At 44.0% G+C, this 15,362-nt stretch overlaps 1 protein-coding gene across 1 annotated transcript in view; it reads left to right on the plus strand.

The window, feature by feature from the left end:
- LOC147712679 (CMRF35-like molecule 1) overlaps positions 1-15,362 on the plus strand; it is a 213,256-nt gene that overhangs the window by 102,257 nt on the left and 95,637 nt on the right. The window contains exon 4 of the mRNA XM_086923353.1: positions 5,232-5,350. Coding sequence (XP_086779479.1) covers positions 5,232-5,350 — 119 coding nt within the window. The remainder of the gene's footprint in view (positions 1-5,231; positions 5,351-15,362) is intronic.

A 15,362-nucleotide genomic window follows, 5' to 3' on the forward strand; every position in this document is an offset into this window, starting at 1 on the left:
CTAATCCATACATCAATTTACAATATGAGAGCATATGCACTTTAGCACTGACCAGCAGTGTTAAAGTGCCCAGAGTCATAAAACCTACAAAAACAGATCAGACAAAATACAGGAGGAAGGCAAAAAGTTCAGGGATGACCCTGCAAAAAGGGTCAAGTCCAGCCTGCTCTGAAAATGAATTGGGCATTGTCTACGCAGAAGTATGTTTTAACATTCAATGTCTTTAACAGATAAGTTAGGGGACAGAGGGGAAGAGTAAACAGAAAGAGATAAAATATATAACCTTGTAGAACTTCTTCTTGTAGGGTTTTAAGTGATGAGTGGAAAGCCCACATTTGTATAGTTTGGGTCTTACCCTCTAGATAGGAGAAAGCCCATGACAGGACAGGGCTACTGTTAGACCTGTCAGCCTTAGGGTAGTCTTCCAACAAACCTTTTGCCTACTTGCTTCCATTTTTTACTGAAATTCCATTTTATTGACTCTAAGACTCTGTGTACAACCAGTGCTCACTCCCAAAAGCATGGTTCGATTGGCATATACCCAGGGCTTTAAGTGGGCTGGGTCTCACTATTGCTGATCACCAGCAGTTTTTTTAAAGAAGGCCTTGAAACTGGTCTCTGTCGGGCCCTGTTTTGTGCCCCGGCACAGGCAGTCCATTTTTTCCGGACTGCAGTGACAGTGGCACATCGATATGCACGTGCTCAAACTGCTCACTGCTCAATTCTCATTAGTGGAGAAGTTACGGCATGACTTCATGCCAGGTGAGCCTGTTAGGGTGAAAGGAAATCCTTTAAAGAGAGTCATTTTCTCTCTGGATTTCCCATCTCTTTTTGAAACTCAGGAGCAACAACATTGTCGTTGTGTCACCAGGGCTTTATGTGGTAGCTTTTTCAATATTATATACAAGCCATAGGTGCTGCTTATTTATCTTATGTAACTAACAACCATCAACAAAGCCAATAGTCCTGACTTGTTGTAGGTATGATGTTACTTGTTGTATCATAAATCTAGATGCAATGACATAAACAGCAAAATACATGTTGGACGGTACACTCAATCAATCAATCACGACATTTGTATAGCGCGCTACTCACCCGTAAGGGTCTCAAGGCGCTGGGGAGAGGGGTACGTTACTGCTCGAACAGCCAGGTCTTGAGCTGCTTCCTGGGTTAGCCGAAGGTGGATGGGGAGGGAGTTCCACGTCTTGACTGCCAGGTAGCAGAAGGATTTTCCTCCGGCGGTGGCTTTGCGGAAGCGTGGTACGGTGACGAGGGCATGGCTGGTTGATCGTAGCTGGCGGGTGGGCGTGTAGAAGGTCATGCGGTCGTTGAGGTACTCGGGGCCCAGGTCGTGGAGAGCCTTGTGTGCATGGGTGAGGAGTCTGAAGGTGATTCTTTTGCTGACGGGGAGCTAGTGCAGGTCTCTCAGGTGTCCGGTAATGTGGCTTTGTCGGGGGGTGTCCAGTATGAGTCGTGCGGAGGCGTTCTGGATGCGTTGGAGTCTTTTTTGAAGTTTGGCTGTGGTTCCGGCATAGAGGGTGTTCCCGTAGTCCAGCCGGCTGGTGACGAGTGCCTGGGTAACGGTCTTCCTGGTTTCTGTGGGGATCCATCTAAAGATCTTGCGAAGCATGCGCAGGGTGTTGAAGCATGATGAGGAGACGGCGTTGACTTGTCTGGTCATCAAGAGGGAGGAGTCCAGGATGAAGCTCAGGTTTCGTGCGTGGTCCGTTGGTTTGTACACTATGCTAAGCATCGATTTTTAGTTAACGTGTTTATAAGCCATGCCCTTAATTACATTGGCCATGCCCCTTTGAGAGACCCCCCCCAGTTTTTTCATCCAGCTTAAAGCCTTGCAAATGCCTAATTGGCACATTTAATTGACTTATTATAAGTTCTTTGAAGAGTGGTATACTATATACCCAGGGCCAGTATATTAAATGCTACCAGTGGACCTGCAGTACTTGTTGTGCCACCAATTTAAGTGGCACCATAAAACATGTCCCAGGCCTGCCCTTGCAGCCTGAAGGAAGTTTTAAACTGCCATATCTACTTGGCATTAAAACCTCTCTGCCCAGCCTAAACTCCTCTTTGATTACATATAAGTCACCCCGACGGTAGGCCCTAGGTAGCCCATAGGGAAGGGTGCTCTGTAATTGAAAGGTTGGACATGTACTTGTAAGCTTTACATGTCCGATTAGTGAAAAACTCATAAATTCGCTTTTTACTACTGTGAGTCCTACCCCTTCCAATAGGATAGCACTGGGGATTCCTTATTACATTTAATAGGCTATAATTCTTTACTAGGAGCAGTTAGCTATCTCATGCTGAGAACAAATGGAGTGGTGCACTACCCCAGTGGTTTGGTTCCGTAACAATAAATGGTCGATTTTCTTTTTTTCATGTGAAAAACGTTCTTTATTTGGTAATCCAATAAATATGTGCAACAATCCTTATGGTATTGGGTTATGTTAACAGTCTAGTCTCTTTCTATGTTATTTTCTGCTCTGCCTAGACAATGACCCCACGAGGGGTGTGCAGGATCTTTTATCTGTGGTCAAATGTAGTAGCTGTACGTTGGTTTCAAAGAATTGTGTGCTGGTCAAACATGTCTATTGAGTCACTTTCTGTGCTCTTGTGTTTATATGTGTGTATTACCAAATAAAGAATGTTTTTCACATAAAAAAGAGAAAAACCACCATTTATTGTTGCGGAACCAAACCACTGGGGTAGTGCACCACTCCATTTGTTCTCAACGTTTACATATCTGCCTGGCAGTTTGCATCTCCCAACCGCAGGTGCAGGAGCAGTTTGTGCAAACTAATTGTGACTTCATTAAGAATCACCAACAATGGGAACGTAACGAAGAGGTGCAGCCATTGGAGTCCGCCGTTGACCCCTGTCTTCCACAGCTATCTCATGTTTGCCACCTATGAAATTGTAATGGTAAACCCTCTTTACAGGCATAGTCAGATTATTTTGAAATTGTCGCTTTTAAAAAGATTACATTTTCCTACCCTTAGCCCTTTGTGCCAGGAGCCTGTCTTGGGTAACATAACTGGGTGTAGCTGACAATTTGACTTTGTAAATTCCTCCAAGATAGTCAAATAATAGAGGGATTAGGTGTGCGTCAATGGGCCATCTGCTGGCAGGATGCGGGGCGGAGCCGAGCGTAGCCCCACTTACATCTGTATAGGCTGTGCTCTACCTTCAGGCAAAGGGCCTAACTGTCCTGTATTGTCACTACAGCCAGTAAAGGGCCTAACTGTTCTATATTGTCACTGCAGCCAGCTTGAAGTCAGGGCAAGGGTGTCAGGAAATTCCATACACTTCAAATAACCTTTCCAGAAGCTTCTCCTACCATCAACAAGGAGGGCACCAGAGTATAAACATAGTACCTTCAGACCCATTCTTCAGTTCACTACTGTACCTGCGGAAGGACTCTTAGAGGACTGCCTGCTGCTGTGACCTCTTGTGCACCTGCCAGACTGCTGCTGTACCTGGAAGAACTGCTTTGCTGCATGAACCCTCAGAGGCCAGCCTTGCTTATTCACCTGCACCCAGGACTACCAGAAGTGACTTCAAGGGCCACAGGGACCTAAAAGGCTCCCATCATCTTACCCGCACCTGAACCCAGACTCAGTGAGTTGTGTGCCCCAAGAGGTACCCCTCTACCCCTAGGCCCTTGGTTGTGGTGCTAAAGGTGCCCAGAAGGCCAAACACCAAAACTGAGGACTTAGACATATTTTGGCCCAAAGGCGCTCTGAGAACAAGGATACCAGAACCAACTTGCTTACCTATCCACCTGAGGCGTATTGTCAGTCGGATTGACTTTTCAGCTTCTTACGCTATGTTCTTCTCTGCAGCTGCAAATCCTTTTCAGTAGTCCTTTGCCAAAGGGGTATCCAACCTTGTGGAACTGTCTGTGGCTACAGACCTCTGCCCTGTCCCTCTGGAGATTTCCGATTTCGATTTCGGGGACAAAGCCCAAACTAAGAAATCTTCACAGCAGCTTCAACCCAACGTCGTCCAACACCCAAGTTCCTCCTTGAACTCCCTCCTCTGACACCTCCTGCAGCCATGCCTCGATGAACTGTACCCTCTCATACACATTTCCCAGAATTTCTTCTAAGTCTAAAGGTAAGCTCTTATTGGGCCAATCAAATTCTTGGATCTGAACTGTGTTCCATCATGGTCAGCCATATTTTTTTATTTTGACCTGGTCTCGCATTACTAGATGTTCATGTTTGGAGTTTTAAACCTTCAGGCGTTAGTTTTTACTAAAAACTTTAAAAAATCATAACTCTGGTTCTACTGATTGGATTTTTGTCATTTTGGTGTCAAATAATGTATTAAAATGTCCTATATTCTTCAAAACTGGTTTAAGATTTTTCTTGTATTGTGTTTTTACTTTAAACTGCTTGTGTGCTGAATAAATACTTTACACATTGCCTCTAAGTTAAGCCCGACTGCTTTTGTGCCAAGCTACGCGGGGATAAGCACAAGTTAATTTAGTAACTTTTTGTAGTTCACCCTGCAAGGAATTGTGGTTGTTGCTTGACCAAGGCTCATACCCTAGTCAATTAATAACCCAATTTCTCACATCTACCATTCATAGACGTGAACAGTCAGCATAGTGGAGTTGTGTAGCTGATGGTACAGAAGACAGGAGAGAGATCCAAAAGTAAAGTTCCACCCTGGGGACACACCTTCTCCAACCTGTTTTTGGAGTGTGTTTACCTGTGCTTCCAGAGTGGGAAGGCCAATGCAAAATCGTTGAGAAAAACACACACTTTGCAGAGTTCCTTGCTTTTAGCATAGTCAACCCCACACCATAACAAACTGCTTCCTTCAACTAAAAATCTATTAGGTATGTCAGAAATGCTACATATTTCTGCCACCATTTGTATTATAAAGTACTGCAGATCTTGAACCTGAATCTGAATCTTTTTTGAATAAAATTTTGAACTGCAGTGGACTTCGTGGTGCACATAAGTAGCACAAAATAGTGTGTCAACCGTCTCTATCGTGATGGATACAGAGAGAAGAAACAATGGAGATGGAGATTGGTTTGTGGGACATATTCCTACAAAAATACATTCACATGGTACATTGATTGGGTAGAGTTGACAAGCAGTCAGCCTCCTCAAGGGCTCAGCGCATTAATAAAACTATTCTACACTAATGGTTGGCAAATAATGAAGTGTGCATTTAATGGTTATTTTATTTTCTAGGAACAACGACGAGTTTACATGGTTGTATTACATTTTGACACCACTTTTTGGCTTTGTGCTTCTACTGTTCGTGGTCGCTGTGATTTCCAGAAGAACCAAGAAAAAGAATAAAGCTTTAGGTGAGTATTGACAACAAATAGAAGGACATTTTAAAGTGTGAATGAAAGACTCAGTCAGCAAGTTGGAAGATACTGTCTACAATTCTACAATCATAGTTTGTTATAGAACAAACAAAGTTCCAGCCGCAAATGAATGTTTTTCTTTATTCTTCATCTCATCAAACATAAGAGAGTTGGCTGTGTAAAAAGGACGACCTACAGTGTGCCTTTCCCCAACTGGATGTATAGTTAGCGAGGTTGAGATCCTTGCCAGGTTTCCATGAGACGAATAATCCACCTTTCTGTTCTTAATGATCTATGACTATGGTTAATGATTTGATGAGCAGAAAGTGATAATGTTTGCAAGCTCAGGCAACAGCAAGGCTTTCTTTTTTCCACTTGAGTGTATGCCTGTTGTATTGCAGTCAAGCTTTGACTGGCCTATGCCATTATTAGTCTTGACAAATCTTTAACTGGTTTATTTTGTGTTCATAATTGCCATTTGATGCAAATGCATTAACTTCCACAATTATTTCAGTCCATAATATTGTATCAAAGTAACCTATATTTTCCACTAATGTTACTTTTATTTTCATCATATTGTAAGATAGATCGCATTCTTGAGTTGAGCAGAAATGTTGCTGTTTCTTAATTAGCTTTCTTAGAATTGCAGTGATAGCTGCAAATTGAGAAATGTAGTTTGAACAAGGACTCACCATGCAAGAGATCTCACTTTTGAGACATCAGTCGGTATACTGCATATGGATTCTACTTTTGATCAATCAGGTCACATTCCTTGCTTTGAAAATATATGCCCAATAAATGTCAACTCTGTTTCATTCAGGTCACATTTGATTTTATTGAATGTCAAGCCTGCTTTAAATAGACACTTGCCCCCACATGCATCAACCTATTTAGGAAGTGCAAACGGTGCGAATCGGTAAATTCGACCGTTTGCACTTCCTAAATAAGTTTTTGGGATGCATCATGCATTTTTGTGAAATTCGCTATTTTTAGCGATTTCCAAAAATGCAATTGCTTTTAAGGAATCGCAAATTTGCGATTCCTTAAAAGCAATGCATGATTGTTTTTCTAATTGCGAATTAGCAATTATGAGGTGCAAATTACCACGAGGTTGAACCTCCTGGTAATTTGTGAAAAGTTTTGAAAATGATCAAAAATGCATTTTTTAAACTTTCATGTTTTGTGTGTGAAACATGCACTTCAAATTACATTTCTGGGGTGCAGGGGGGGTCCTTTGGACCCCCCTCTGCACCCTTGGAATGCATTAACAAATTGCGATTTTCAAAAAGAAAATTGCAATTTGTTAAAGCCTACCCATTGATCCCTATGGGCCTTTTGGCCCATAGGAATCAATGGGAATTGCGAATTCGCACTTTGGAATTCGTATAATATTTGCGATTCGGTAAAAATTGCGATTTTTACCGAATCGCAAATATTTTGCGAAAATATACATGCATCCCATTTTGCGAATTCCAAATTGCGATTCCTTGTTTTTCGCAATTTGGAATTCGCAAAAGGCCGGGATGATGCATGTGGCCGTTGGATACTTCTCTAAGCCCATGATCATGTTCCTTTTGACCATTGCCATTTACAAGAAAAAACTATCTTTTACTGATCGAATTATTTGCCTCGCATAGATTATTTTCCTCACAACAATCTGCAGCAGAATATCCTAAATTGCAGTTATTTGTATTGAAACAGCCCTACTTGTGTTACATAAGTGGTGATGTAATGAGATTGTTTATCTAATTCGAGCTGATGACATTCTTTACATAAATTCAGTTTGGAGAATATTGTAGTTTCATTTAAGCAACTGATCATTTCGCCAAAAAGTGGGCTCGGATGGCATTGTCACACAAACGCAATTTTTTCACTTCGTTTTGGGTAACACTACAATAGGAGAATCTTAAGGAGTTGGTCCACACATTGGTTCAGTAATTTCTTTTTTTAGTAGACTTAGGATTTCTTCCTCTGCAATCATTTGAAACTACTGGACATATTTCCTCATTTATCCGTAGTGTAATCTGGGTGCTTCATAACTTGCCTTGTCCTGCACATAATTTTGGAAATTCTTTATGTCTTACATGTTGTATGTCATTGCTATGAGTCCCGATTACATTTGATGTTGTAAGTGCCGGCTTGATTGTCATGCTATTATACTCAGACACACTATATTGTTATACCTGCTGCTCAGCCAGTGTGACTGGAGTATGGAATGTTGGTGAGTGGTGAGGCTGTGGAATGTTGGATGAGTGAGAGAGTCAGTCGGAGAATGGGCTAAGCAGCAGGAAGGCTACAACATATTTTGGCGACAAAAGAAGAATCTACGTGTGCAAATGGATTGAGAGAAGAAAGAATGGAAACAAAATCCACAAGAAAGTAGAGCTAAAAGAACCTACAGATGGAAGAACTGTTCATGAAATCAAGAGTTTAGCATTCAAGTTCTGCAGCCCTGTGCCCCACCAGTGACCTCAAGATCGGTCGACCCCAACCAGGGTGTGCCTGAATTATCTGCACCATTATTGAGACACAAGGAGACAGAATATGGCACTAGTTTGAAATTGCTGTGGTGGACCTGGCAGCAGAAAATCAGAGACATCATGGAGTGTGCCTGTGTGATTCACAGTGAAGAAAATGGCCTTATTACGTGTTCTCGGATGAGTGACAATTACCAAGAATTTGACTCGATCTTGTGCCGCCCTGAAAAATAGTGAGAAAATAGTGGGTGTTACTAGATCCAGCATTTGAAAGGGCCACAAGATGAAGTTAAGGTGACTTGTGCACAGCCTACCTTGTCAATGGTGTCATGTGAAGGTGCTGCAGAGAAACTGTTTATGGTGAAAACTACAGTGACCACTGTATTTGTTCATTTATTATTGTGTGCCATTTCGAGGGGTGATTTTCCCTTTCATTGCTTAATGTTAACTGTTTGCTGAGGACCCTTGGAGCACGCCGGGTTGTGTGTTACTGTGAATTTTGCCTACCTCTCACGGAACCCGCTTTGCGGTTGCCTGCCGATATCCATGGACTTTTGCCTGCTGTCTGGGAGGTGGGTTGCTGGACAAAGCAGGGCTGCGAGCAGAGTGCAAGAGCGGGCCTGGGACTACCTTTCCCAGAAGTGCCCGCCGCCCGGATTAACAGCACCTGGGCTGCTCTCCCTGCCTGCCCCTCCCCATCCGCTTCAAAAACCCCAGCCTTTGGATTATCTTTGGGACGCTTTGCTGAGGACCCTTGGAGCTCGCCGGGTTGTGTGTTACTGTGAATTTTGCCTACCTCTCACGGAACCCGCTTCGCGGGTCCCGCATCGCTGGGTTGCCTGCTGATATCCACGGACTTTTGCCTGCTGTCTGGGAGGTGCGTTGCTGGACAAGCAGGGCTGCGAGCAGAGTTCGAGCGCGGGCCTGGGACTACCTTTCCCAGAAGCGCCCGCCGCCCGTATTAACAGCACCTGGCCTGCTCTCCCTGCCTGCCCCTCCCCTTTACCCATAGACCTACAAATTGGCTAGACAAGTCCCGCTGCGCGGGAGCGCGCGGGAGCGACCGGGAGAAGCCCGGGACAAGGGCGGGCCGTCTGTGGCCGTCCGTGGTCGGACGTGGTTGGGTTGGGCCAATCCCCCTGGGCCCTGGTCACGGTTATTTGTTTGCTTACTCTTCACTTTGTCACTAGGTATAGTTGGTAGGTGTCTAAGTACCCTCCTTATTCAAACTACATTATCTATTTCCCTGTATAGATCGTTTCATAGACAGTATGCCTCTACGTTCGGGTAAAGACCGTTCTGTTACCCTGCAGACGTCTAAAGGGGTGGTTTCCGGTCCTTTGGATGCCTTTATCACCAAGGCTACAGGAATACTGGAGAAAGAGATAGCCTTCGTAGAGAAAAGGCTATCAATAGATCTTGTTAATGGGAAACGCTCATTTTTGGGGCCTCTTGCTTCTGTCACCAGTCCATTACCCCCATCTTTACCTGCTTTGAGTTCCAATATTATTCCTGTCTTAGTTGATGTTCATTGTGGAGTCAAAGGACCTTCTTTGCCACATTGTAGCATTGACTTCGACAATATTGATACACTAGGGAGTGGGGGGGAAGATAGTGTGCTGTCTAATAGCCCATCCCTATTAGTCTCTTCCACTGAAGAGGAATCCCCGCATAATAATCTTCCTGGTAAAAGGAAGGGAAACAAGGAATGTCAGAGAGGGGGTGTGTCTAAAATACCTAAAATGGTTAGCCATCCATCGACAGCTAATAATCATGACGTAACTAGTGGCTCTAAAAACACCTTGCCTCCTAGTGACCATGATACTTCTCTCTTTGCTCCAACAGGGGTCCCGAACCTTTGCCCTATAAGCATGGGTAGCAGTAACATTGATATACTTGCTAAAATGGAGGTTCTCTTCAAGACACTTTTGCTACCGGTCCTGGAAAGAACCAGGTTGATGAACTTAAAATTAGATGGTCTTGAGAATCTTGTAACCACCAATTCCTGCTTACTTAAAAAATTGGTGGAAGACTAAGCTACACCACAGGTCTCTGCTACTGCTAGGAATACTAAGACCCAGGGGAATAAACCTTGTTCCACCCAGGCTCCCTCTTCTGCTAGGCAGTTCCATAGTAATCCTTCTGGGGAGGGTCCTAACATCAGTGCTGTTCCCAAACCATCCATTACCACCGTGGCTCGCCCACTAATACATAAGAAGGCTAGCTCTAAATCTAATGACTCGCCGCAGCCAAGTTCCTCTAAAATAACACCTAACATGCAGGTCCAGACATCAAACAAGGGAGTACCCAAACCTCCCCCCAACCTACAGGGATCTCTGGTGTTGCAGCCGGGCGTGTAAATACTAATTCAACCCAACCTCCAAGGAAAGTATTGAAAAGGGGACCACCACCAGCGGACTTACCTATAGATGCTACGCCCTATACTATTGTTCTTACAGGCGTCGCACCTCTTAGGGAGGGCCATTCTGAATCCCATGGTGACCTTATGAATAAAGTCGCCTTTTGGTTAAATAAAAATCGTCCCCTTCCACCCTCTTCTTCAACCAAGATCCTGACTGTTCGCAGAGTAGATTGGGTGGGCTATTGTAAGAAGGACTTAGAAGGCGATTGCATTCTCATAAACTTTCGGGATCCATGGGTGGTAGACAACATTCATAGAGAGGCAAGGTTTGGGAGGCTGGGGGATGTGCAATCCGCGGGTTTGAACTATTTTTATCCTAAAAGACCCGGTGTTCCTCGCCCCAATTGCATTCCAATGCATAGATATGTAGGGAGGAACATGGTAGAGAGGATACCCAACTCCCCTTTCTACCCTTGTTTGTCCAATCGGTTCGAATCCTTGTCTGGTCTTGAGGGCATTGACTGACTGCATCCTGACAAAGGGTTAGTAAACTCATGTACTGAAGCCAAAAGTACCAACTTGGCGGTTTACGATTTAGATCAGGGTACTGATGAGGGTGTTCCAGGGAGAGAAAATGACACCGCAATTCCAAATACACCTAAAGAGTTACCTGACATTCCATTGAGACTGGTTACATCCACCGAGGAGGAATTGTGTGCCCTGGAGTCTACTCTATCCCCTAGCCTAATTGGATCGCTTAAGGTTGCCTCCTGGAACATATCGGGATTAAAGGGTCGAATTGATTCAGAGGATTGGGCAGCTTTTATAGATTCCTTTGATATCATTATCTTCCAGGAGAGTTGGGCCCCTGACCCCATATATCGAGCAGGGTATCTGAATTTTTTCAAACCGGCGATCCAGGGCCCCAAAGGGAGAGCCTCCGGAGGACTAGTGGTCTGGGTAAGACAGTCCATTGGGTATAGACCGATCGAACTTACAGTGGCTAATCCTGACCTATTAGGAATCAAGCTTAGTAGGGCAGACAAACAGGATATAGTAATTATAAATATCTACGCCCGTGGACACCCAGGTGGTCGTAGGCCGATCATCATGGATGATTTAGACCTGCTTCTTGATGATATAGGAAGGGATAAATTCATTTTTTTAGCCGGGGATCTAAATTGCTCATTTGAACCACTGCTTAGTGTGGGCAAGGACTTGGGAGTAGTGGAAGATGCTGTTTGGGACGTTCCGCCTTTATTTTTAGATAAGGGTGTGAAGGCCACCGAAGCGGCACTTCTCTGGCTAGGGCTGTGTCTGGAACGAGGTTTCCGAGCAGTAAATGGGCGCACGCAATCTGACAAGGCAGGACATCCCACTTTTAATAATGGGGTCAGTACGAGCAGAATAGACTACATTTTGATTAAAATAGAATTCTGGTCATTGGTGATTGACATGGAGGTTGTGGCTCGACCAGAGAGCGACCACAACCCCCTTTCGTTAACCTTGAAGTTTGAAGGGGATAGAGGCGAACCTACTAAAAATCTCTGTCTAACGTCTGAGGCCATTTTGACAAATGACAGAAGAAGAGTTAGATGGTCTAGGGTATTTGAAGACCCCTCCATAGAAAAGGAAGCCTCGGTTACACTAAAACACATGAAAGCTCTCCAACACCCCTCGGGGGGCACTTCTCAGATTAGCGACCTCCATGACCAGTGCTTTTAAAAACCCCAAATTCTTCTAACGCAACCATTTAACCCAAAGAAAGAAAAGGTATCAGGTCAAAAAAACACATGGTACAATAAGAGCTGCAGGGAAGCACATAGCAGTTTGATTAAGGCGATTAAAAGTCGAGTTACTAGCGACATTAAAATAGATGGCAATTATATAAAAGAGCCCAATGGGCCGCCAAGAAAGAATGGGATGAGCAGCTCTGGTCAGAGCTCCTCATGGCGTGCCAATCATCCAATCAAATCAGGTTTTGGGAAACCGTTAAGTGGGGCCTGGATCCTGACTCCAGAATTCCTGTTAATCATGTTCCTCCTGCCGAGTGGGAGGCTTTTTATTCCTCCCAGTTCAGGGCTTCAAACACAGAGCATTACATAGAGCAGACGAAGGTAGTATCTCCATCTTCCAACTCTTGCCCTTCCCTAGTTTTTACCTTTTCTGAGGCAGAGCTAGCTCTCAGTGCGGTACAATCTGGAAAAGCTCCAGGAATGGATGCAATACCGGCAGACCTTTTTAAAATTAATTTACACATCTGGATTCCCTATATAACTATGCTCATTATTGCCATTGCTAAAGGGGCAAGGATCCCAGTCTCTTGGAAAGGGGCGGAGATCTTACCCATTTTCAAAAAAGGTGACCGATCGGTTCCGGGTAATAACCGCCCGATCAGCTTAATTGACACAACCCAAAGAATAACTGCTAGGATGGTCCTTGTAAGAATCCAGGGGTGGATGGAACACGTTAACATTTTATCACCAATGCAAGCCGGATTTAGATCTGGAACTAGTACAATAGATCAGGCCTTCAGACTAACTATGTTGTACTGGAAGGTTGTCCTGTTAGGTGGAGGAGCAATTTATGCCGCCTTTGTGGATCTCAAGTCGGCTTGCGACCTTGTGCCCAGGGAGAAAATGTGGAACGCTTTTAATTCAATGGGCATGCCGCCAGAACTCTTGAACTTAGTAATTAGATTACATGAGGACAATTTCGCCAGGGTGAGAGGGGGAAAGCAAGGGCAGGTGACGGACAGCTTCCCAGTAACACGTGGCGTCCGTCAGGGATGTGTGCTGGCCCCTACCCTCTTCCTCTTGTTTATTAATCAAGTAGTTGAGTTCTTTGTTGACACCCCGACAGATGCTCCAACTTTGGGAGGAACTAAGTATTCAATGCTAATTTTTGCTGACGATACGTTGCTCCTCTCAAAAACTCGAAAAGGGCTACAGACTGCACTCAAAAGATTTGATGAGTTCTGCAGGGTTAACGATTTACAAATTAATATTAGCAAGACTAAATTTATGGTCTTTAGCAAAAATCGCCCCATCAAAAGCTCAGTTAGTTTAAATGGTGCCTGCATTGAACAAGTAGAGGTAATGACTTATTTGGGTGTGACACTAGACTATCGCCTCAGTTGGAAACCCCAGATTGAGGCATTATACCTTAAATGTGCAGGCCGCACTGGTTGCTTAATTCAGGAGCATAAGAAGTCCTATACCAAACGTATTGCTCCAGTACTTAAGATCTACGAAGCTAAAATTAATGCAGCCACTCTGTACGGTGCTGACCTTTGGGGTTTTAAAGATCTAACCCTTCTGGTCAAAGCCCAAAATAAATTCTTGCGGAATTTGACAGGTCTCCCCCAATCTACACCTATCAAACCCCTGTTGTTAGATCTGGGCGTCAAGCCCATTAATGAGTTGGCCCGGTATCGTTTGGTGGCCTTGTGGCGACGGATTTGGACTTCCCCAGATCTTGGCCTATTTGCCAGCGAACTAGCTGAGATAAAAGCAACATGGGGCGCTTCAAAAATTGCATGGTTGAGGGAAGTGAAAATGGTTTTAGAAGAGATGGGTCTTAACCAGCTTTGGGTCTCTCCGGGGACCTCTTTGTTCCCTTCTAAACAGGATCTTAAAGATCTGTATTGGGCCTCAGTTAAACACTCATCTGTAGTCCAGTCAGATGATACCACTAGTTTAACAGGCCTCTTCTTGACCCACAAAGTGACCCCCTCTTTGGAAACTTATTGGGATGTGATCACTAAGACCCTCGACCGGAAACTATACCATCAGCTCTGAGTCGGGTCTCTACCCATTAACTCCTTTACTATTAAGTGGTCCGCCAATTCATGTGATTCTTGCTCTTTCTGTTTAATCCATCCGGAGAGTGTGGGCCACTTTCTCTTCGCATGCCCCGCTTACCATGTACCTAGATTGAAATGGATTAGGCCCATTTGTTGTAGGCTAGGAATTAAAGGGAGTGCTGAAGCCCTGAAGATATTCCGCACTAATACTTCTGAGCTGGTAGTGGTTGGCCTTGCTAAATTTCTTGGGTGGGCATGGGTCATTCGTACCAGGAACCCAAATGTATTTTAATCTTGAAATGATTTTAATATAAAAATGATTGTTATTGTATTTTTGTATTTCTAAAAGTTTTACCATACTATTTAATATTCCTTTTAAAAGATGATTGTATTGATGGGCTTTTTGTCAAAAAATGTATCTTCGATGTTCTTGATATTCCTGTCTTTTATGATTTTATTATCAAAATAAAGACTTATGAACTGAACTGAACTGAAGCATTAACTTGATTATGTGGAGTGTGGGCGCAGGAACATCCTTGCTTTTGGGGTGATCTCTGCTGGACTCGTTTGGAGGTTAACCACTGTACTTCAGAGGTACTGTCAGAGTGCCTCCTGGGAAACCGGACAACCCCCTAGACCATGACTATGCTACCCAAAGTTAATGCAACATCCATACTTCAATTTGAATGGGTTATGAGTGGGGAAAAAATGTGAATCTCATGGCTGTTGTGCTTTAGATTATGTGTATGGGTATAGTGTATGGGGTAAGAGGGTCTTTGGTGTTCTAAGGTCCTCGAATTGTCAGTGGGGTTTTGTGCCCTATCGTCTTGTTTAGGGATTAATAGAGTGGGTGTGTGACTGTACTCTGTATTAGGGCTGGTGTTGTGGCAGTGGATACATGTTTTTCTTATTTTGGTTAGATCTAGAGTGTATAGGTGTCTTTGAACACTCACAATACAGAGATTAGGTTGAGTGCTTCAGAGGCATGAGATCAAGAGTTGATCTTGTGTGTTACTGGTGACTAGTGTTTTAGATTTAGATACAACTTGGGTGTTTGTTCTTTAAGAGTCATTGTGGTTGACGTTTTGTGCCACCCTTACTTTGGGTTAGGGTGAAGGGCAGTGTGTTAGCCAAATAACTGGTGTTTGAAGTGTGGAGTTTTTGTTCCACCCTTCCTACGAGGTAAGGATGAAGGACAGGGTTAAGCCAAAGAACTGGTATTCGTAGTGTGGTGTTTTTGTTACACCCTTCCTACGGGGTAAGGTTGAAGGGCAGGGTTTAACCAAATGACTTGCAGTTGAAGTTTATTGTTCCACCCTACCTACGTGGTATGGAAGAAGGGCAGGCTTCAAGCCAAATGACTTG

This window comes from Lissotriton vulgaris, chromosome 5 (genome assembly GCF_964263255.1).
Source record: "Lissotriton vulgaris chromosome 5, aLisVul1.2, whole genome shotgun sequence".
Taxonomy (NCBI): domain Eukaryota; kingdom Metazoa; phylum Chordata; class Amphibia; order Caudata; family Salamandridae; genus Lissotriton; species Lissotriton vulgaris.